The 23,813-nt window shown below is 37.9% G+C and overlaps 1 protein-coding gene across 1 annotated transcript in view; it reads right to left on the bottom strand.

Annotated features, from left to right (window-relative positions):
• Positions 1 to 20,793, bottom strand: part of BLNK (B cell linker) — a 104,337-nt gene extending 83,544 nt beyond the window's left edge. Inside the window, exons 1-2 of the mRNA XM_082309182.1 lie at positions 20,698 to 20,793; positions 16,342 to 16,404 (exon numbers count right to left, since the gene is read on the bottom strand). Of these exons, the coding sequence (XP_082165308.1) occupies positions 16,342 to 16,404; positions 20,698 to 20,772 (138 nt within the window). The 5' untranslated portion in view covers positions 20,773 to 20,793. The remainder of the gene's footprint in view (positions 1 to 16,341; positions 16,405 to 20,697) is intronic.
• Positions 20,794 to 23,813: the final 3,020 nt, after the last annotated feature.

Below are 23,813 nucleotides of genomic sequence, written 5' to 3'. Positions count from 1 at the left end.
ACATTTGATTTAAACATCTGCTTTATTTTTCCCAATTTGGAAATTTGAAAGACAGCCTGTAAACATAACACTCCCTCCCCAACATCTCCTGGCTTTCTGGGACGCCCTTAGATTTGTTAGTGTGCTTAAATGGTTTAATTAAAATCTTTTCTGGTCCAGTGCAATAAACAATGTCTTCTGTCAGTGCAACATGTCTGTTAATGATGCTTCTGGATGATAGATTGTTGTGAGGACAGCTACAAAGGTAAAGAGTAACTTAATTTGAGAGGTTTGATTTTCGTTAGCTATCATGAGCTGAACAGATAATGCCAGTTAGAAAGAAGCAAAGGAAAAGTACTTTGAAAGTTTCTCATCTCCTTTGTTCCTATATGGAAACTTAACAGTATAATGACCCATTTGTCAAGTGATGTATATCTATCTAGTACATGTTAAACTATTAGTTGCATTTCAGTAGGAAAAAGGAGGTCTAGTTTTGGATACAGGACTCATTATGTTAGATTAAACAAAGTTGCTGATGTTTGTGTGCATATATATATTTCTCTGCAGAATATTGGTACATAAATGATATAGCATTTGTGTGTTTTCTACTTCTGTATTGCTGCTTGGTCTTTATACACAAACATTTATTTGGATTTCATGCTGGATCCTGGAGTACCCAGTGTGTACCTCAGTCTTTTCCCTGTCAGTGCTGTGAATCTTCAAAAATGTGAATATCAGTCTTTTCTCTTTGACACTTGATGTTAGCCAATGAAGCCCATATCTACATCTGAAGTTCTCAAAGCTTCTAAGTATTCAGACTGTATAATCCTGCTTTTAGTATGTTCTGCATTGATTTTATACCATTAGATACTGTTTGGAAATGCATATGAAACAGACTTTCTTTTGGCTCTTTCTTGAAGTGACCCAAGTTATTTGTGAACAAGGCAATTAAAAAGTGGGTTATCAAAATGATGCCAAATGTCATTGAAAGTACTGTTCCACAATATATAAGCATACATGAATCTCTTTTAGAAAAAAACTGTTTCTACTAATTTTAAAAATTTAAATTACAGTAGTTAGCAAGTGTGGTTCTTGCAGTGAAAGAAATAGCAGGATATATATTTAAAATAGCTAAAAATAAATATCTTTGTTTCAACATTTTACAAGTCAATGACCCTACATGTTGTTAACAACCAAGATTAGACACAAGAAATCCCAAGTTTCCACTGAGATACACTGTTTCCTTTCCTGGCATTTCATGAAACATTAACATTTGAATTTCAGTCTGGTACCATCTGACCATTTTCATAGAATCATAGAATCGTTAAGGTTGGAAAAGACCCTTAAGATCATCGAGTCCAACCGTTAACCTATCGCTGCCAAGTCCACCACTAAACCATGTCCTCAAGCACCACATCTACCCGTCTTTTAAATACCTCCAGGGATGGAGACTCAACCACTGCCCTGGGCAGCCTGTTCCAATGCCTGACTGCCCTTTTGGTGAAGAAGTTTTTCCTAATATCCAGCCTAAACTTCCTCTGGTGCAGCTTGACGCCGTTTCCTCTTGTCCTATCACTTGTTACTTGGGAGAAGAGACTGACCCCCACCTTGCTACAACCTCCTTTCAGGTAGTTGGAGAGAGCAATAAGGTCTCCCCTCAGCCTCCTCTTCTCCAGGCTAAACAACCCCAGTTCCCTCAGCCTTTCCTCATAAGACTTGTGCTCTAGACCCTTCACCAACTTCGTTGCCTTTCTCTGGACACGCTCCAGCACCTCGATGTCCTTCTTGTAGTGAGGGGCCCAAAACTGAACACAGTACTCAAGGTGCGGCCTCACCGGTGCCGAGTACAGGGGCACTATCACCTTCATGGTCCTGCTGGCCACACTATTTCTGATACAGGCCAGGATGCCATTGGCCCTCTTGGCCACCTGAGCACACTGCTGGCTCACGTTCAGGTGGCTATCAACCAACACCCCCAGGTTCTTTTCTGCCAGGCAGCTGTCCAGCCACTCTTCCCCAAGCCTGTAGCGTTGCATGGGGTTGTTGTGACCCAAGTGTAGGACCCAGCACTTAGCCTTGTTGAATCTCATACAGTTGGCCCTGGCCCAACAATCCAGCCTGTCCAGGTCCCTCTGTAGGGCCTTCCTACGCTCCAGCAGATCGATACTCTCACCCAGCTTGGTGTCATCTGCAAACTTACTGAGGGTGCACTTGATCCCCTCGTCCAGATCGTTGATAAAGATATTAAACAGGACTGGCCCCAACACTGAGCCCTGGGGAACACCACTGTTTTGCAGCAGTGTATTTTAAAATCTATCAGCAAGCTTGTGCAGAGCTTAGAGTGGGAGGAGAAAGGAAAAGCAGCATGTTTTCTTTGAGAAAAGTTGAGCTTTGGAAGCTACTGAAAGTTTTGGAATGTTAAAAGACAAACCAGCTGAGATACATTAATGGGCAAAGAGCAAGAGAAGAGGTCAAAACTGTACATGCAAATGTCCTTTCACATCCTAGTAATTTCTGAAGATTCACATGGCTTCAAAAATAAGCTCATTCCAGAGATACAATACATGTGTTTGCAACCAGTTCTAATATTAATCTGTCATTATGATGGTATCTGAAAGCCAATGATACTTATGCTAGCACAAAAGAGACTAATATGTTAATTTTGAATTAGTCTCCCAACCCCAGTTGCCTTGTGTGCAGGAGTAGTTTCTTTATAGGAAAAAGTCACTGCTGGTTGACTTTTTCTCTGCCTTTCTCACCCCCAACCATTGACTAATACTGAAATTTAACTTACAGTGAATATTTCCTATTTTGCTTATGTGCCATTTAAAAATGCTTTAATCAAGGTTTTAAACCAATTTATAGTGCAGAGTGACTGTCATGTACTATTGTCTACATGCAGAAGCAAACTAGAAATTGAATGAACATTGAGCAGTAATAAAAACCATATGCTGCTCTCTAAATGATTTGATGGATTCATGAAAGTCAACTGGAATAATGGACAAGGATCATACATTATATAACAGCCATCCTTATGACTGGGCATATACACTTGTAAAACAGGAAAAGAACACAAAAAGAGAAAAACATTTGAATTTTGATATGGGTCAATTAATTAAATATCAAACGTTGACAAATTTTGTATGTATATTAGAATTTAATCCACCACTGTGTTAAAAGGTTTGTAATGAGTCCCATATTAATATGAATCCAGTCCTTTTTTAAGTGACCACAGGCAAAATAAAATAACTGTATTGGATAAAACCAGTCAATTTTGATTACATAGATTTCCTTCATATTTCAATAAATATTGCAAGTATTATTTTTCAGCATGGCTTTCCAAATTCACTTTAGTGACTAAAGCTACTAGCAATGATCAGATCATTTCAATTATAGGATACTTGTAGCTATTTCTGCTGCAATTGAAATGTAAAAATGTAAAAACTCATGTCCTTAATAAATTAAGATGGCCACAGAATGGGTGGTGTTTCTAAATCTGTATTTTATATTCACTTATTTTTCTCAGTATTGGAGAGGAGGAAAGAGCAGGTTTTAAACTTCAGACATGCAGACTTAGAAAAACAAAATCAATTGAGAAATTTCTCCTTATAAATTAATGAAATAATCCATAATGGTGTGCACCTCCTACATAAATCTAAACAAAAGTATTGTATTTTTACTCCAGAAGAATAAAGCGTTAAGTACAAAAAGTCCATATTCTTTTCCTGTAGTGCTCTTCAACTCTACTTTTTTTTTAAAATGTGACTGTAATCACCCAGCCATGTAATATACCTGCAGAATATGACTAGACGCCATCTAAAGTAATTAAAGTATTATTTGTTTTTCCTCATTTTCTTGTATTGCATCACTTGCCAAGTAAAAGACCCTGGCACTTCCCATTCTTACATGTTTGTAAAATGAATACTGCTTCCCACTATTACTGTATGTGAGAGAGAGAAGCTGCAGCTCATTCAGATGTGAATGTGAGCATGCACACATTCAGATGATGGATGTTGGGATAGTTGTTGACCTTCTGACTGATGGCCATGCTTATGTGGAGTACCTGTGGATCTGGGTACCATTTAGCGTGACAAAAGTGGTTCTGTTTGGCTTTAGCTAATTAAAATTCATATCCAACATTTCATGAATATGAGTTACTTCAAACTGAAGCTCAACAAAGGCAAAATCATGTTCAAGAAATTCTTGGCCTTGGAACTATATTTCATGTTACATTGTGGAAATCCAACCATTGTTTGCAAATGTCAGATTATACCCATTTTATCTGTGCTGCCCAAATGGATATTTCTCCCATTTGGAACCAAAGTGGTGCTTTGGGTTATGATGAAAAACATAGGAAAACATGAAAAAATCTCCTATGACCTAATGGTTGAGTTCCTCAGTTTCTTACGTTCCTGAATTTATTCATGAGCACAGTCACAAAATCCTTCAAGACCCAACAGAAAATGTAGTGCTACACTGTAAAGTTCAATAATACTTAAATGGACAGGGAAAAGGAAGAAATAACACCATAAACAGTGCATGACACAGTTCTAAAAAAGACTGAAAATTTGTTGGTAGAGGACTTTCTGTTGGAGAGTGTATAGGCTATGACCAAATGTAACCCAAGGCTTTGGGGACAATACCCTCATTCTTACAGATTTTATTTGCTTTTCTTCCTATTGCCTCTTTAAAATTCAGTGCTGTGCTTGTACAGATGCATTTCAGATATTCTGTGAACCACCTGAATCAAAAGCATTCAAGTAAGAGGTTGGGTTTTTGAGGTTTTTTTTGTTTGTTCCAGTGAAGAGCCTCCTTCACTTGCAATGTGATGATGGCATGTATAGACATTTCTCTGATCTGCTTTTGTCTGGGTCCTTTAGTATATAAATCTAATGTACAAATAAAGTGTTGCATTTCCCCCTTCACAGGAAACTAGGAATTCAGGGCAAATGTCAACATTTTCCTTGGGCAGTTCTGAGTGAGTTAAATAGGTTGTCAGCTATGTATATGAAATATACATTTGTAATCTAGAGTTCGTATATTTTTTTACCAAAAAAATTTGTACAACCTGTATAATTATTTATTTCTATCTTATCCTACATTCAGATGGTTAAGCACTCTGTCTACTTGTATTATGGTGATCAGATCTTGTTTTAGTTTAATGGAAAATCAAGTTTTTGCTCTATCAGGGTCATACCATGACAAATCAACTTGGGGCATTTGTAAGGCCTTGGGTGTTACTAATAGTTCTTAATCTTTCGCTTTTCAAAGACTATGTTGCAACGGATACAGACAATAAGACCTTTCAAAAATTTAGATTGCATTCGAGCAGCAGTGGGCAAAATAGTTGAACTCTTAAGCCAAAATGCCCAGCTACACAGCAACAGTGGAGGGGAAAACCTACAGAAAAAATAAAATCATTCTACAGCAGGTCTCAAAAACATTAATTAGCAATTTAAACTATCTTTCATGGAAATTTTGTGCCTATTTGTTTACTAATGCAAACTCAAATAGTACAGGTAATAGTACCTACAGAAAACCAAAACCCCTACAAGTAGAAGCTGTGCTTCTGGATTTGATACAGTAATGTGAGTTTTGCATAGATTTTGTCCTGCAGTATTCCAGAGGCCTTAAATACATGAAATGATTGAAATTCTCATTCTTCTAAGCACTGGTTTTGTAAGACCTCTGGGAATTCTAATTTCTTTCCAGCATGCCTCTTTCTGAGTGCCAGTGTGTTATGTGGTTTTTCAACAATGCAACCCAATCCTCAAGCCAGATTCCCTAATGCTAAAGTCTGTGCTTATGCACATAATTGGCACTGGGAACACTTACTAAAGAAAGATCTCTACAAACATTTGTATGTTTTTTTTTGTTTTGTTTTGGTTTTTTTTTTAATGTGGGCAAATTCCATGAGTTTTTAAATATGGAAAGACTGATAAATACTTTAATAGTGTCCTCTGAGCCATTCTAGGAATGGCTGCAAGCTTTCATTGCTCTTAGCAGTATGTTGATAACTGACCGGTTGTGCAAGCCATTTGCTGATCTTTTTAAATTAAAGACGGTACTACATTGAAATTTAGCAGTCACTACATTTGTAGCAATCTACAGGTTTGCTGTTCCTGTTTTGTTTGCTTCCCCCCGCCCCTAGTATCATGCTTATTCAGAGCAGATGGCATCACGTAAAAGAAAACAGGATGGCTTCATTTTACTAAGGGAAGCCCCCTGACACTTGGTAACTTGGTCTTTATCTGCCTTCGTGTTTCTTTTTTTTATAAATTTGCATTGCAGAGTTTATGGATTTTCATTTTAGCTATGTTAAGCCTTTTAATACAGCCATAACAGCTCAGTCAGCATTAGCAAAATTTGCTCAGGTTATTGTGGGTTACATCTAGTTCTTAGGCTACAAATGCGCTTCTGTGTGAGGAATTTACCAGCAGAACCGTTCTGGCATAATCATCCTCATGTAACACCCCTGTGGATGTCTTGTTGGGAGTAACAGTGTACTTTTTTGCTTTAGTTTATGTCACTGTACATTTAGTAGCTTTATAGTAGCAGACAGTATCCAGACAGTTAGAAGGTATTTCAACAAAAATGTGCTTCTTTCTCTGCTCTTTTGGGAAATTCAAGTTGCTTTAATTAATTTATTTATTAAAAATTATTTCTAGCCATCTTTCATTTCGGCAATCAGGACTCCAATTAATTCTGCTTTGATTCAACAGGGACAGCAGCTCAAAATGTATCTCCTTGGAAATTTTTTATCTCGTTTTGGCACTAACATCACCCATTGGCCCAAGTAGCATCCCGCTATTTGGAATAGACACTTATGTTAATAATTAAAGCCAGATATGTTATTTGCTGCAATCCTGTATTTACATAGAAAATCGATGAAGTCTTACCTTCCTGAACCCAGTGGAAATAAACAACTTACATCTTCAGGCTCTCACTGGTCTGTTCCCAAGGAGCCCTTTCTCTCTGCTATGTCTGGTTCTCGCAGGATTTCCTTGTTTTTAGTGGAATTGTGTATATTCACATTTCCAAACGAACAGAGCCCTAAGAGTTGTCCCTATGTTAGAAAAACTCCTTTACAACACTGATTTTTAACCTTGTTTATGCTTTCTCATGAGAATCCATAATATTCAGCTGGTTTTAGTCTTTGATGCAGAAAGAAGTATTTTCCCAGAAACCTTCAGAAATATCTTCCAGGCTAAGAGCACCATGGTCCCCCTCAACAACAAGGCAGTTAAATCAGTGCGAGTGCATTATCCTTGTGAATGCCTGGTTTAATTAGATTGAGATTTCATCTACTTTGACTTTATTGTCAACTTTTTTTTTTTTTTTTTCATTTTCATGATGTTAAGGAATGCTGGAGTTATGAGTTTAGTGTGATCAGTGAGGTCCATACATGTATAACCTAATGTCCTCACTGCTATTCTTCTGTTACCTGATTACTAGATTTCCAGTATTTCTTTTTATTCTTAAAAAAAGGTACTGTCTAGGGAAACTCTACAGCCATTATAAATTGACGTTGTAAGAGTAAATTTTCTTATAAATTGAAATTTCTAATAGTAAAGAAGATTCCTGAGAAAGAAATTGAACCCAAAAATGAAAATAAGATTTTTACCATTTCCCTCACTGTATTAAAGATGTATGTGAGATGTCATATAGATGCGAGACCAGAAAAATCAAATGGGCTTAGGCTTTCCCTTCTTATGGACATATCTGTTACCTCCTGATTTATTTTCAGCTTTGCTTTCTAGTACCTGCAATTTTTGATGTAACACACCCTTTCACAGAACCAGCATAAGCTCTGTTGTCGATAAAATTGTTTGTACACATAACAACTGCTGTGGATGTACAGTAGGAACAAAAGACTTTTTTTTTTTTTCTTAATTCTCTAATCTCTTTCAGTCGTTTGGGGTTGACAGGAAACAAAATTTCCAGAAGGAAATGCTACTTGCAAATTAATTAATGTTTCCACCAGTTAGTTCAGGTCTTTCTCATTCTTTTTTTTTTTTTTTTTTTTTCTCCCTAAAAAAAAGTCTTTTAACTTTTAAAAGCCAAGTGCTCCTGCAAAACTTGCGTTCCTGAGCTTTAATTTCTTCCACTCTGCCAGAAGGGTAGAGTACCCATCTTATAAATGTGGCCTTGTCTAAATCTGTATCTTTGGGAAATTCTCACTGATATTGTTCCAGTTTAGTTCTTTGTTAATAGAAAAGCATGAAGTATAATTTCCTCAAATGCTTCTACAAGCCACAGTCAGCTAATGCTTTCCAACTGCTCTCTGTCTTGAGTGACATTCAGATAAACATAGACAAAACTGCCTATAATTGTCTAGTTTGGTAGCTTTGCATTGCTAGAGCTGCAGCTATCAGTATGTAATGACAAATTTGGTCTGCTCATATATGCATAGGTATGTATAAGTGCTTATAATAAGAAAAGTATGCATTGGGAGAAGAGAAAACCTGCTGTGTTCTCTGCTTGAGATATGTTGCTGACTTCCTGTGGGACTTGTTCACTGAAACTTATAATTACTTCATTAAATAATCTTTACGTAATTTACAATATGCCTTTGACTACTGATTTTTTTTTTCTGTTTTTTTTTTTTTTTTTGTAAGATCAGTCTTCTACAGAAGATAAACAATGAAAATATGAACTTGCCATTTTAGTATCATCTTCCCACATTGACCTACCTCTTCAAGCATAAAATAAAGAGTGGAGAATTAGGAATTTCTAGCCCTGTATTGGACAGAGCTAATATGAAAGCAGAAGGACTAAATTGTGACATTTTAGGGACTCTAGAAGATTTCTGAAATGGTTAGCAGCTGGTATTTAACAATGGGAGAGTGATTATAGTTTCTGGCTAGATTTTTAAAAATGACTAATGATTTTAGGCATTAGTGTTGTGAAGTTCCAACTTGCATGCTTTGTAAAAGCTGCCAATTTTCAGGAAGGAAGAGTACAAAAGCACCCAAAATGAAGATTCTTCAAATCACTAATTGTCTCTAAAGACAATTTCCTAAATTGATCTCGGACGGGCTGCACTTATATATCCAGGATGTTTGAATAAAGCAGAAACAGGAGGAAGTTCAAAACTGGAAAGCTTGAGACTGTGTGGAGTTTTTCTATTTTTCAGCTCAGGGCTTACAAAGTCAGTGTTAGAAACTATGACACAATGGCTTAAAAATTTCCACAACTTCTCACATTCTTTTTATGTTCCTTGAATTTGAAAGGTCCACAAAACTTGAAGGATATTTTTAATAACATTTAAAATTATCAGTAAACTTTAAGAACAAAGAATTCTGCATCAGAAGATATTTCTTTAATCCATATTTAATGTAATTATGAATAATTTGACATTTAGAATTTGATTGGATTGTTGTGTGCCAGAGCTTAAAGACTGGAAAGCAGACAATCACTTCCCATCATTCACAGCTACTGCATAAACCGAACAAATTTATGTTCAAATCATTTCTGGCAGCAGCATGTGGAATATGAATAGAAATGTTCTTCTGTCACAGAAAAAATTAAGGGGCCACTCCTGCAGTGAATACTTTTACACTAGCTCAGGATTTCTTACTACTTCTTATGTTGCTAGATCATGGCTTTAGACCGTTTTATTAAATTGCTTTTGAGATATTTGAAAGTACTTAGCAGGAAAATAATTCCAAATGACTGGATACAAATTCAGTTTCTAAGCTAACGTTCATGGGAATGTGGTGATAATGATGTTTGACTTTGTATCTTAGTCTAATATTTTCTTTTGAGAGTTTACTAATATTAATATATTTTGAAATTAATAAATTGACAGCTAAAATAATTTGTGTTCTTATGTGTCAGATGATGCATAACTTTGCGGTACCCTAGACTTCGGAAATTATATCTACATTAAGTAACCTATCTTCATATTAATCTTTTGTTTTGTTTTTGAAGAATAAGGATAAATATGCAATTTTTGCTTTTACTTTACAGATGCCTTATGCTTTGTTGAAGATAGATGAATATGTAATACCCTTGTACCTTACTTCTTAATTGAAGATGACTGATAAGCAGCAGATGCTGTAAAATATCTCCCTTTTAGCCTTTGTCTCTTTAAGGTCACTCTTTGATTCTAGTTACTTTATATGTTTAACAACATTTGCCTCCTTTCTCTGGTGTGTTCTTATCATTTTCCTCTTTTTGAAATGACTGTAAGTACCTGTGATTCTGCTTTTAGAAGCAGTTTCCTATTTGGTTAGAAACAGCAAGAAACAGAACCAAACCCCTCCCTCCTTGACAGCTGATGATGTTCAGGGTGACCCAGGAAGCTGTCAGTAACTGTCTCTTCGCTGGCAGCTCCCTGCATTGCTCTGCAAGAACTGCTAAGGGGCAAAGATTGTGCTTATCTGCTCTTTGTTACATTTTCTGCCCTCCATTTTAATGCTTTGCATCCATCTCCCCTCAGGAGAAAATTATTTTCAGTTTCCACCTGCCCTGAGAAACTTTAAACAGCTTCATTTTAACAGTGTTTTCAAAGTCTGTAAAGCACTTGCTATAGGGATAGGTGGCAAGATCTCTTGTCTTTGCACAAAAGAGTTCAAGCTCTTAAGGTGCCTGGCTCCTACCACTACCTAGACTCTTCATCAAGAAGGTGAACCCTGAGCCTGTAGAAATACCTGGAAATGAAGGTGTTTCTGAAAAAATACCTTTCATATCTGAGGCAGCTCAACTGCCTCTGACAGGGAACCTCTACAGCTGAGAAGGATGGAAATGAGGAAAGCCCATAGGACTGCAAGTCAATGAGAAATGTCACCAGCCAAAATTTCCCTTCACAAACAATAGAACCTAATTAGGGAGAGACGGGAAGGAGGAGCCTGGCTAAAAGCCAAGCAGAAGTGAAGCGCTAGGTGCTGGAAGGCACCAAAGGCAAGGATGTGTAAAGCAGGGAAGACAGAGGGACTCGGCTTCTGCAAAGTGTATTGGGGAAAGGAGGTGGGGATGTGTGTGTCTAGATGGCAGATAAAGGTGAATGGGAGAAAGGAATGTCAGAGGAAGAGAAATAGTGCAAAAAGGCAATAAAATTAATGCAGTTACATGGCCTAATCATATTTTGCAGATGAAAATATGTATTTTTGTAACATCACTTTTCTGTGGTAAGCAATTGTTGGTTTTTGCCATGGGGACCTTGTGTGCTTGCCAAAGGCAGGACAAACAATGCCTACATCACTTCCACTGACACAAAACACTTGGGTACCCCAAAATGTTACTATTGAGGTTTTGTGTGATTGTAAAAAAAGCTTTTTTTTATGGCTTTCTGAGGTAAGCAATATACTATTAAACCTTGGCTATGGAATTGTGGCATTTAGCTGTCAACAGCCAGCCCAAGAGTGTGACTCAACAGTACCTGCAACTTGCATCATGTTTCTCTGGACCTCACCCATATGCAGGCTTTCTATGCTTGCTTGATACCTGGGGAAAACACTGCTAGAGTTTTTTGGCCCTTTCACAGAGAAATTAGGTCATAAAGAAGTACTTAGCAAGCTTCTTATTTCTGTTGTTTATGCGGGACCTAGAAAACATTCCTTCCCCGCCCTGGAAACTCAAGGCATTCATAGTCCAAATTTTATTTGTAAAACTAAGTATACAGGGATGGATGCCAGATCCAATTGAACAGAACCTGATGCTGGTTAGCTCTTTCCTAACATATCCAAGCAGCCAAAATCAATTTTGATCTGTTCTTCCACCTATTCCCTTACCCCATGCTGCTAAAATACCACTCGCGGTATTTGAAAACACTCTCTTAGCTGAAACTGGGGAAGTGATTGAGGTCTTGTGGGACTCTGCAACATTCACATAGCAACAGAAGAGCTCTAGGTGTGGTGTGTTCGGTCGTTATGGTCACTAGAGAAAGCAGATGTGGTTCCTGTCCTTTTCTGTCTGCTGCTTCTGCATTGCAGGGGTGGGAAGGAGCATCCAAGTGAGACGATAGTTGCTTTTTCTCAGTAGCAGTGCTGACATAAATGGATGTCAAAGTACAGCCTCAGTGGGTTGAACCTGGCAAGCTCTGGCAGTGTTTTGCACTGGCATGGAGGCACGAATCTCCCACAGGAAGACACAGGTTCCATTCTCGAATACTACTCAAAAATCCCCAGTAGCGTATCGGTGAAGAAAATGGGTCTGGTTTTCTCCAAGGCACTCATATTCTAGCCATGTGATTCAAAACACATTTTGAAATAGCAAGAAAGAGGAGAAATACACAAAATACATTGTTCAGGATCAATGTCTGACCATTTTGCTATGTTTCAGATTTCTTTTAGTAAATTTCTATATACAAATCCAAAAAGAAAGTCTACTTTTGTTAGGTTCTGAAGTTCAAGTCAAAATTCACTGTCTTTTATATCTTTTTCAATCTGTCACTGGGAATTCAAAACAAAATTTAAAAAAAAAAAATCAAACAAGCAACCTACTTTTAGAGGGAACTGAAAAGCAGAGTACAGTGTAGCAAATTCAGACATTAAAAAGCAAGAGAGAATATAATATGCTCTGTGCAACGCAGCTGTGGCTAAATGCTGATTTGCACATTAGGACTAGATTAGCATCGTTCAGATGTGACTTGCATATTGAATAACTATCACAAGTATAGTACTATGGATTAAAAAATGAAACTGCACGGTACACTTCAGATCTAATATATCACCCTTTTGCATTTTTAAATGCTACAGAAGTGTATAGGAAGAGGTATTAGTTTTAAATTTTTATAAAATGCATGTAATTTTGTTTCCTATAAAAGATCAGTTTGATACTCAGTATGTTTATAAAACAGAATATAATATTGCTATAAAAGTGATTGTCTTTTAGCCACTCAAAGACAAGAAATATTCAAAGAAAGGACCATATAAATGTTGATTACTCTATTTCTGGCCTGAAACCAGTCAAAATTGATTTAAGGTGTTGTGGCCAACTTATCACAGATTATGTGGCTACAGTGCCTGCATGACTCAACTTTGAACATTTTAGACTTCAAAAACACCTTAGTATAGATAAATCCATCTGATTCACTTTCAAATGAAATGTAATTTGCATTTCACAAGAGGGATGTGTTGTGCAGGAAGGCCACCTAAGACGTTTTGTTAGTTAAGTGGTGAGTGTATTCAAAACACATTTTTTAATATTTTCAGGATAATATTTTCTGCAGCATTTCCCCAACTTTTGACAACATTCTTTCTTTGGAAACATTAAAAAGTTGAGTGTCCTCGCTGAAACCACACAGGAAACAGAGGCACATCAGGTGTGTCGGTGGTTGTATCCTGTGATAAACGTGCAGCATGCTGGCTGCGTGCGGTGCTTTCCAGGAAACGTACCTGCCAGCGAGGCCTGCCAGCACGCTGCCCGCCCCAGAGGGGCATTGCCTCTCTGAATTTTGGCATATCTCCCTAATATAAAAAGCCTGTGCTGCATAAGCTTAAGGTGTCAGTGCCATGGCAGAGGTTTGGGGCATGCTGGAGGAGTTTTATGGTGAGAAGGGGGGCTTGTCTGAGAAACATGAGGGGCTGCTGGTAGGCATAGAGTTGACTCCACTCAGGATGTCCTCTCAGCCTTCACAGGCACTCTCATGTGCTTTGGGCAGCAACGTCCAGGGACAGAGGACAGTTTTTCAGACCGTGCAAAGGTAAAACAGAAAATTGTGCCTCTCTCAATGTGCGGTGGGGGAAAGTTCACTAAATTAACATGGAAGTGATAGGACAAGAGGAAATGGCCTCAAATTGTGCCAGGGGAGGTTTAGATTGGATATTAGGAAAAATTTCTTCACCAAAAGGGTTATTAAGCATTGGAAGAGGCTGCCCAGGGAAGTGGTTGAGTCCCCATCCCTGCAGGTATTTAAGAGATGTGTAGATGTGGTGCTTAGGGACACAGTTTAGTGGTGGACTTGACAGTGTTAGGTTAATGGTTGGACTCAATCTTAAAGGTCCTTTCCAACCTAAATGATTCTATGAAGACACCACAGACAGCTGCCGCCTTCTTCATCTGCCAGACTAGAAGGAATTTTCTGCACAGTGATCTACCAGATCTCATAACAAAAACAGACCTGCATTTAAATATCCATCTAACATTGGGTAGACACATGGAAACGCTGCACATACATCACAAGAGATCTACACATGTGCATAGTGTCTCTATGCAGAGGTGTATTAGTGGTAAACTTGTATTTGCTTTTTATAAATTATTAATACGTGAAGGTAAACCCACCACTCCTATCAAGTAGATGGCATCAGGCTTGCTCAAGTGTTCTGGTTTTGGGATTTTTTTTTTTTTGTTGTTGTTGTTCATTGCAGTCTAGTGATAGATGGACAGCTTTTTCTGACATTAGCTCAATGTCCAAAGGTGATATTGAACTTCTGTTAAGACTTTGCAGAGTGTAATGAAGTAAATCATATGCCCCTTATAACTGAATGATAAAGCGAGGCACAAAACCTAAGGTTCTTGCCAAAGGTAATAAACAGACAGAATAAAAGAATCAGGATTTTGGAATTTTGGATTTCCAGATACCTCCACACTAACCAGTAGATCCAGTTAGGGAATCACACTTTAAGTGGTGTACACAGAAACTGAGATTTTCTGAGTGGAAGTGTGTACCTTAGCCATCTCTTTACTGTCATATATTGTTTAGGTGGGTCTACTAAGGGTGTGCTTTCTAAATCAGACACCTTGTAACAGAGAAGGAACTTTTCATTCCTGGAATAGTATAGACTTCTTGTACACTAGGCAAGGAGCTTGGAATAAAAAAGTGGGCTATTGATTTAATTACTTACAAGTTAATATACACGGTAGCTGGTACATAGGAGAACAGCATCTTGTAGTTACTCAAATGTTGCTGTTAATGATAGCAAAATATAGGTTCTTGAATCATTATTTTTTTAGTATTGTCATAATTAATTCTGTTTCAAGCATACCTTATTACAGATTTATCATGTTGACAATGCTACTGAACAATTCAATTAAAGAACACGTGAAAGATGTAGGAAGGTTACTACTGGTGTGCAAGTCCTTTCTCATTTTCTCTACAATGCTATAAAAAATGGATGTTGCTCATTGTATCACACATATACTGCCATGTTCTCTGCAGTGCAAAATAATCTTTAAAGGTGTGTTAAAGAGAATACATAGTTTGGAGAACATACTAGAAAATGCTTTCCTTTTTAATCATGTTGCGTTTTTTAAAATTTTGTGTTGCAGCCCATCACCGAAGATCATCCATTGTTCCCCTTGTTTTTTTTCACTTGTGTTTTGATTCGGTTACCACTAATGTCTGAAAATATTTCTCATATCTTTTTCCACTGCTGCTGTACAGTTTTACTTGCAACAGGCACAAGAAGCCCATACATTCATCCTTAGTTTTAAATTCACTCCCTCTCATCCAGCAATGGAGATTACAGCACCTTTAGCAATTCAATTTATAATAATGCATGAATGGGACAGGAATCAGTCTGTATTTGACAGCTTTGTTAGCCCTACTATGCCAGCATGAATTGTTAGCAAAACCCAATTTTACTCTGTGGCCATGCAGTTTTAAACAAAGTGAACCTGCATGAACCTGAGTAGCTGGGGTCTAATGAATCACTTTGCAGGATTGGAGCCCTCATTAACAGATGCAGACATAACTCCTGATGCATCCAGGAAACAGCTTTGTTGAGCAATGAAGTGCTAAGCAAACATAATTCCTCTGCAGTGCATAAATACATTATAACAATTATTTTACCTTTAAATAGATCTTAAAGGTCTTTTACTTCAATAGCTACACAAATGGAATTAGTGGTAGAGGAATTGCCCCAGTTCAAGGAGTTATTCTATTTCTCTCTTCTAATTAGTTGCAATCAATTAGCCACACTCTTTTGCAAAAAATTCTACAGAGGTCAAGAAAGGAAGTTATCAGAATTATTCAGAGATTGTTCCTGGTATCTGTAAACTTTTATTGTAAAATTCATGTAGAATTCTTTACTAGTAAATATTCTTAATCATGCAAGTTTTATGAAAAAGCTTTTACATAAACAATGGCTTTGCAATATATATTTTCTTAAAAAAAAAAACCCAAATCCCTCTTATTCATATTTCATGAGACATTCCCTGCCATAGTTGTGTGCTAATGGCTGATTCTACATATTTGTGCTTTCTCTGGAGGGAGAGAAGGGCTGGCTGGGATTTATGTTGTGTAGGGGGGGTCCTCAAGTTCGAGATATAAACCAAGCCACTAAAATGGGAAATCAGAGCAATTCATGAAGTGTATACAAAGAAGGAAAATGTCAGATTATTTCCTGGCGCTGTAAGGAATACAAGACATATGCTGAAATATGCTTGAATGATACCTCATATGAAATATTTGCTTACCAAGAAATGAGATCCATTCATGCCCAGTTTTTCTACAACGACAGCAGATTCAGGCATTCCAAACTGAGGTGAGAAAAAATAGAGTTGTTACAGTGGTATGAAACTTGAAATTTGTAAACAAACTAACATTTCCGTGTTCAAATCCTTGGGGTTGTGGAAATCTTTATGCTATTTGGCATGGATAATTAGAAAAAGAATATTGGACAGAATAACAGTAATGCTCTAGAAATAGGTAGTGACTTCCACATAAGAGATAAGACACAGTATTACCTCTTGGGAAGAAAGATTACAAGGGATAAGGGCTGATAAAATCATGAATGGAGTAGACAAGGTGAAATTATGAAGCATCAAATGTACCATAAATGGAACAAAGAGCTCAACAGAAATAAACTGTGGACCTTAAATTGCTATGGGATAAAAGGAGGCCAGCATTAGAAAGAGGTTAAAAGGGCTTATGTCACAAGCTACCATCAATAGTCATGCCAGCACCTCAGAAAATAGTTGTATCACTGACTGCTGGAAAATGAAGGCTATGTAAGAGAAAGCTCTGTTTGTTATATGACTGTTTACCAACTCCCTGTGTGCGCTGGCTGCTGCTTGGCTTCAGCACCAGATGATTGGGCTCAGTGTGCCTTGCAGTTCCCATGATAGATGGGCATTGCTGGAAAGAATTCAGGTTCAGAAACAGGATTTCTTTTCTGTAACATAGTTGTGGTGGTGGTGTTTTATAAGAAAGTTAGTGTTGATTATAAATTAAAATGAAACAGGAATGTCCAGAAGTAGTATCTCTTTATGACAGAAACTAAATAGTAATTTGGAAAAAAAAAAAATGGACAGTTTGTTTGGCCTATAAGCCAATATTTCTATGTTTGAGTTTATAAATTGTTCTTTTATACTATGACTGAGAGAGTGCCGCTTGTTTGCAGTACAGAATAGATCACAATTCAAAGGAGAGAGTTGCTGTAGGTGTTGGACCAGTGGTTGTTTGTGGGATGTGCAAATTTGTCATCAGTTGCACTGATGTTGCTGGAGAGGCAAAGAATCAAGGTAACGCACAGTTTCTGCTCTTGGCTTTCGCCTATCTATTTCTAGTTATTGGCTCTGTCTCCAGTTATTGGCTCTGATGAGCTGCTGTTGTGCTTTGCCTTATGCTATTAATCAAGCATGTAACTTTTGTGTAAGGGAAAATTTGATCTTTTTACATTGTTAGCTTGCCAAACAAGCAGACAACAAACAGATGACTCGCTACTGATGGTTAGTGATGACCACTGAACCTTTCATTTTCTTACACATACATTAACTCCATAGCATTAAGATCAGTACTGAGGAGAAGGACTAGGCTACATGGGAAATGGAGGCCAAGTAGATAAACTCTGAATGCACCATGGAATATTTTAGTGTTGTCGCAATTATAGTGTAGATGCAAGATAACAGGGGAGTAAGTACATGTGCATGACTAGCAGGCTTCCGTTATTGTCTTCACTTATTTATGAGGGAAAAAGGAAAATCAATAGGGTTAATTATTTTTTTAGTAGGGAAGTTATTGATTTCATACAAAATGCCTTTCATGAGGCTGGAAACGCTTTGCAGAATGGTTAGTTAATAACTTCTGTACTTATGACACACAAATCTGTTTTGGAAACATCATTAAGTCTGCAAAGTTAAGGAAATGCCAAAATTGTACTGTACATATGTACATACACCTTGTGTATAGCATGGCACCAACCTCAGTATAGCTCTTTTAGAAGACCCAGCCTCAGTCACAACACATAAAAGCTGATGTGAATTTCCTGAACTGCTGTTCAATATATCATGTTCTGTTCAGTGCTCGCTGCTTGTCTGCTTTCTTGTACACCTGTACTGCACAGTATTCAAACCTTCTCTGAACCCAAAATGATTTTTTTTTTTTTTTCTCGGAGCTGTTCTACAACACTCTATTTATTGTCTGAGTGCTTCAGAAATGTTAATTAACTGCGTTTTCTAAGACCACCCTGGGAAATAAAACTCATACAGTATCCAGTGGTTTTGGATGCCCAACTAGAGCTGTTTAGGATCTGTGAGATGTACATGTATGTTTGCATATTCAATATTTTGGCATTTTTACCTTCTGAGCAGACCTGTTACTGTGGGAACAACTCTCACCTCTCACCACTTCTGCAAATCAGAGCCTGGAATTTCAAGTCAAGCACTCAGGAAAAGTCATGTTTTTTCTGGGTGACTTACATGGCTTCAGGTAAAAATGCTGAGCTGGGACAGGGACAGAATCTGATATTTCAAAGCAGAATTGAATCAACATTACCATGAATTCATTCTGTCTCTTTCAGCAAGTCCTGGCCTTGTGTACCTTAGAATTTCTGTGACAACCCAGAATAGCGCACAAAGCATATAGGTTACTCAGCACTGAAAGAGGCATTTTTTTGTGAATGGAAAAGGTAGCACTTACAGCAATTAAAGACTATCATAATGTGTATGTAAAAGGGGGCAAATTCAGGTTGCAGAGGTAATCCCACTTCTGGCACTTTAAAATTGAGTGCTTGTTTTTGCAACCTTAACATTATTTTAGGGTTCATGTACGTGTGTGCCCAGTTTCTGGCGGGGGGGATTCAGCACAGCCCCCTGGCACATTGGGTGACTGTGGAAAGGATGGCAGTACCTGGTGCTCAGGCTCTGCTAGCAGGAGCTGAACAGCTCTGTACATGGTGGCCGCAGGCAAGTGGCTGCTACTCCTGACTGCAGAATGGCCAAGCACTTAATGCTGGTTATACTGTAGGAATTAGATCACTTAGCTGCTTTAATCAGTGATGTGAGTGTAAGCTTAGGCATTAACAGCTTTTTATAAAATTAGAAGAGTCTCTCAACAAGTATGAAGCCAGTAGTTATGGTGTGCCTGCTGAAATTTCCCTGGAAGCCTCTGAGTTGTTGAACAATTGTTATTAATTTTCTGTCTTGTATTCTGCTGTAGAATTACAGGGTACTTTAAAATCATTATATCTTCTATTAATTAGTCTGATTTCCTTTAAGCTGAAAGGCTTTGAGCTAATTAATCCTCTGAGTAGCTGTTCACAGTAATAAGTTTGCAGTTTAGCTGATACATTATCATTATGGTACGAATTAATTCTATGGAACAGGTTAGCTTTCTCAACGTGGGGACAGTGGTCTACCTGTGATATATCTGTATTGTAAGACTGTTGTGTTTTGTTTTTTAAATTGTACGTGCATGAGCGTATGTATTTATGCACAAGGCAAGATGGAAAAATAATAATAAAAAATGGACATTTTAAACGTTGGCCTACTTTTTACATGGCTACAAATGGAACTCTTGTAGAAACACTTCATAACACTGTATTATTTTCCTTGAAAAAGATTGTATGGTCCTTCAATTGAAAAGGATGAGAAACCTTAATGACAATAAATTCTCACTGTTGGTGTAAAGCAGGTACTGGAAAAGATTGGTGCTTCTAGAATTAGAAGTTGGATGAATACAAGACAGAAAAATCCTATATATAAAATTATATAGAGAAATGTGCATTAAGAAAAACCAAAAGGAATGTAAAATGAGACTATCTATCAAAATGCAATGAATGGACTTTATTGTGTAAGTAAGTTACATGTGGAAGTCTAAAACCTGAGTCATAGTATTCAGTAAGTTACAAGGAAAAATCTGATATCAAAAAAGGATACATCATGGACGACATATTTTATATATCTCAGAGGAGATTATTCAAGTAGTGAAAGGACAACTGAAGACAAGCTTGGAATATTTTGTGTAATTCAAGTTATTTTACATATACTAGAAAGGACGTTGCAGAACGAGGAAAGGTACAAGCAAACAAAGGAAAGATATATATAAAAAAAAAGCTCAAGTACGTTAAACTTAAGCAATATCTAACAACTACTGTAGGCATACATGCGTTGAGAAGAAAAGATGAACAGTAGATTCTTATTGACAAGTAAATTTTAAAGCAATATTCAAATATAAAATCTAGTCCCACTTTCAGTGAAATGGTTATTTCTTCCCAGCAGGAAATAAATTGGGGCATGAAATATCTTTTCTATTATAAGAAATATCCCTGTGAGCAAACATTTTTATATGATTTTCCATGTAGGAGATCTTAGCTAGCAGCTTCTACCATGAATTAAATTTCTATTAAAAAAAAGGAGAGCACCAAGAAACTCACGTAATATTAATGAATTCTTGGGGGTGACAACTGCTGACTAATCTATTTTCAGTAATCTTGAATATCTGTGCTAGATTTAGGATAAGATATATCTCTTCTTCAAAGATAAATCCAGTAAGAGTTTCTGCTAGCTGAATGTAGACTGGACTGTCTAAAGTGGTACATAGACATTCAGTACCTGTCTTAGGAGATCTGCAACTTGAAAAGCTGTCCAGTTCTCAAATTCCTCTTGAGATGGTAGTTTTGTGGCCATGTTTCTATCCAGTGAGAAAGACTTGATCTATATGAGGAACGTGGAACTGTTGCTTCACTGCTTTTTACTGAACTGCTGTAGAAATCCTAGGAGGAAGTCCTTTTTGCAACTTTTTTCCTGTTTGCTCACTTAAAGTGAACGCCTATAGAGGGTGATTTAGGAAGTACCAATATGCTTCTATGAGTGACTCCAGTATAAGGAAACTGTAAGTCGTTATATCAACATGCAAATATCTGTCGTTACTGAAATCAGTTAAACAATTCTGCTGAAAACCAGTGTATAAAATATTTGAGTCATCAGCATCTTAAAAGGTTTAAATATGGAAACTATTTTTCATGTCTATTACAAAAGCAATTAGTGATAGTTGTCTCTTGCCTGCCTTGAACTCCTTGATCCAGCTGCTTGGATCTGCCTTCCGATTGCATTTGACTTCCTTGTGGGTTTTGACACATTGTGCTGTGGTGTTTAGACAGAAAATATAGAGGTCAGTTGCAGAACTTTTACTTCCATATTGTCACATGATATGATCTCATTCCTTATGTCAAGTCTGGGCATCATACTTTTGGGCTTAAACAAATCATGCAATTACTCTAAGATGATGTATGATCTGAAGTTTTGGAGGTTTTGTTTTGTTTTGTTTTGTTTTCCCCCCTGTCATTATTATTACTGCTAAAGAAAAAATTGTCAATAAATTCATTCCAATGCTACATTATCTTTTCAAAAGGTAGTGCTAACATAAAATGCTTGTACTGAGTCAGACCATAAACTCATCTAGCCCAGCATCTTCCTTTCTTACTGTGGTTGGAAGTGAGCTACCTAGGAAACTGTATAGAAACAGGGCAAGGATGTAAGACTTCCATAGTATTCTCCCAGTCTCCAACCATTTTGAACTCAGGGACTTACTGGTCTGGATATAGTTTCTACATACGCTGCATGCATATATATCACTTATGTTGCACCAGTGATTCCCAAATTTGGAGCCATGACCGTTGTCCTTTAAGGAGGGAGATGCCCAGTGGACAGGGCAGGCACAGCCAGGAATGGCTCCTGGGCTGCAGGAGGAGGAAGACAGATGTTTTTAGTGGAGGCTGGGGCTCAGATGGCATTGAGAGGGAGCAGAGCCAAGGAGGCTCAGTATGGACGCTTCTGCCCCTTCCCACCCCTGTCCAGCCATCTTCTCTGAGCTGCACCCCTGCCCCACTCACAACCCTTCTCTACCTCTTCATCTCTAACACAGAATACGCTTCCAGTTTGAGAGGAGCGGCATATGCAATTCTTAATTTGAAGGGGGCAGGGTGCATATTCTAAAATGGAGCAAAGGGGAAAAGTTTGAGAGCCATTGCTTTGTAGAATGGGCAATAAAATTGCAAAGATGCAGCTGCAGCTGCTGAAACAAACCCAGATTAATTTGCTCAGCAGTTCTGAGTCACCACAACAGGAGAAATATGAAAGCTTCCATAAAAGGCCGGAGACCAAGGAATGTTATGTTCTGCTTTCCAATTACTCTTCCTGTTTTATTTCCCAGTGCAAAATGGATTTGGGGCACATATTCAAAGATTAAAATGGATTTCAGCTAAGTTGAAATGTCTCATCTGCTATCCTTCTTCAAATTCTCCTGCATGTATTTTTGCTGGTAGAGTGACTGACAGGTCAGTTGTTGCCAGTGAATACTCTTAACTCTTTGCTATCTTGTGACTTTGCAGCACATCGAATCTGGCAAAACTCAACTCCTGGAATTTCAGAAATGCAGAATTGAGGTACAAGCCCTTGCAACTTAAGCTTTACCTCCTCAGATTAATCTCCAAGTGCCTGGCTGGCACACTGTAAGAAAAATTATGTTGAATTTCATAGTGTTTCATAGTATTCAATGTTTCATAGTGTTGGCTGTGACTTGTTCTGAGGGGGGCAATATCTCCCTGAATTATAGGAGGGAGCGATACTCTCTTCCGCTGTGTAGAGGACCAGAAGAGAGAGGTGAGTGTATTCCTTAAGAAATTTTGCTTACCTAGTTTGAGTGCAGGAGTGATTGTATCACTTGTAGGGTCTTCATGTATGGGGGAGGTGGGAAGAAGCGGCGTGGGAGATATGTGAGAGTTACAGGTTTAATGGTTGCTTAGAGGAAACAACAAAATAACAGATGGCATCAGGTGTGAAACATGAATAAAGTAAAGTACAGCAATGCTGTTATTTCTGCAATACAAGATGAGTTTGGTTACTGAGTAGGTGTAAGCAGTTCTAGTTTAGAACATCTCAAAGGCAGATTAAAAATAGTGTTTTAAGGATTTTGCAATTTAGTGCATGCTGCCAGCAGTACCTGCTCCTCTTCCTACGATTGCCCATTAGGCCACTAGCATTTTCAGAAATACTGGCGTGCAAGGAGCTGCTCCTTGCTGCCTACTGCCCTCCACTGTTATGTTCCTACACTGCCTGGTAGTCTGCAGTGTGAGCTGAAGTTCTGCCCTGCCAGCTCATCCACCTTGCTGTGTCCAGGCCTCCCTTTTCTCCCACCTGCCTTCTCTCTGATTGCTCTCTGCCAACACTAACTTCTGGCTAATTCTCCTATCGTTGCCTGTGTTGACATTGCCTTCATTTTTATTCTGGATTCTCAGGAGAGTACTCTCAAGAGGCCAATGCTTATGCAGTTCACCTCTCTCCACTGAGTGAGACAGAGATCTATTTGGGAAGGACATGTTCATTTTTGTGTTCCAAAAGGGGCTGTACAGAGGTGGTTGAACCATAGGGACTGTAGATTAAAAGAAATATTTTGCCGTTTGTGTTTTAGTCAGATTAAAAATGATGACAAGAACAAAAAAATTAAAAAAACAGAGACATGGAGAGGCTCATCTGGGATCCTGCAGCTAGTTTCTTGGTGCTGATATTGATGTTGGCTTAATCAATGCCATAGTTTTCTTTCCTCAAGTGTGTGCAACAAAATGGAGAATATTATCATACACTTCCACTTGCTTTCCACTGCCCTCAAGGGGGTTATTTCAAGAATTGTTGGCTAGGAGGACCCCAGATTTGGTTACCAATTCTACTTA

The sequence above is a fragment of the Platalea leucorodia genome (assembly GCF_965183815.1).
Source record: "Platalea leucorodia genome assembly, chromosome: 4".
Classification (NCBI taxonomy): domain Eukaryota; kingdom Metazoa; phylum Chordata; class Aves; order Pelecaniformes; family Threskiornithidae; genus Platalea; species Platalea leucorodia.
The sequence above is the reverse complement of the archived record's forward strand: the minus strand, read 5'-3'. Positions and strand labels throughout refer to the sequence as shown.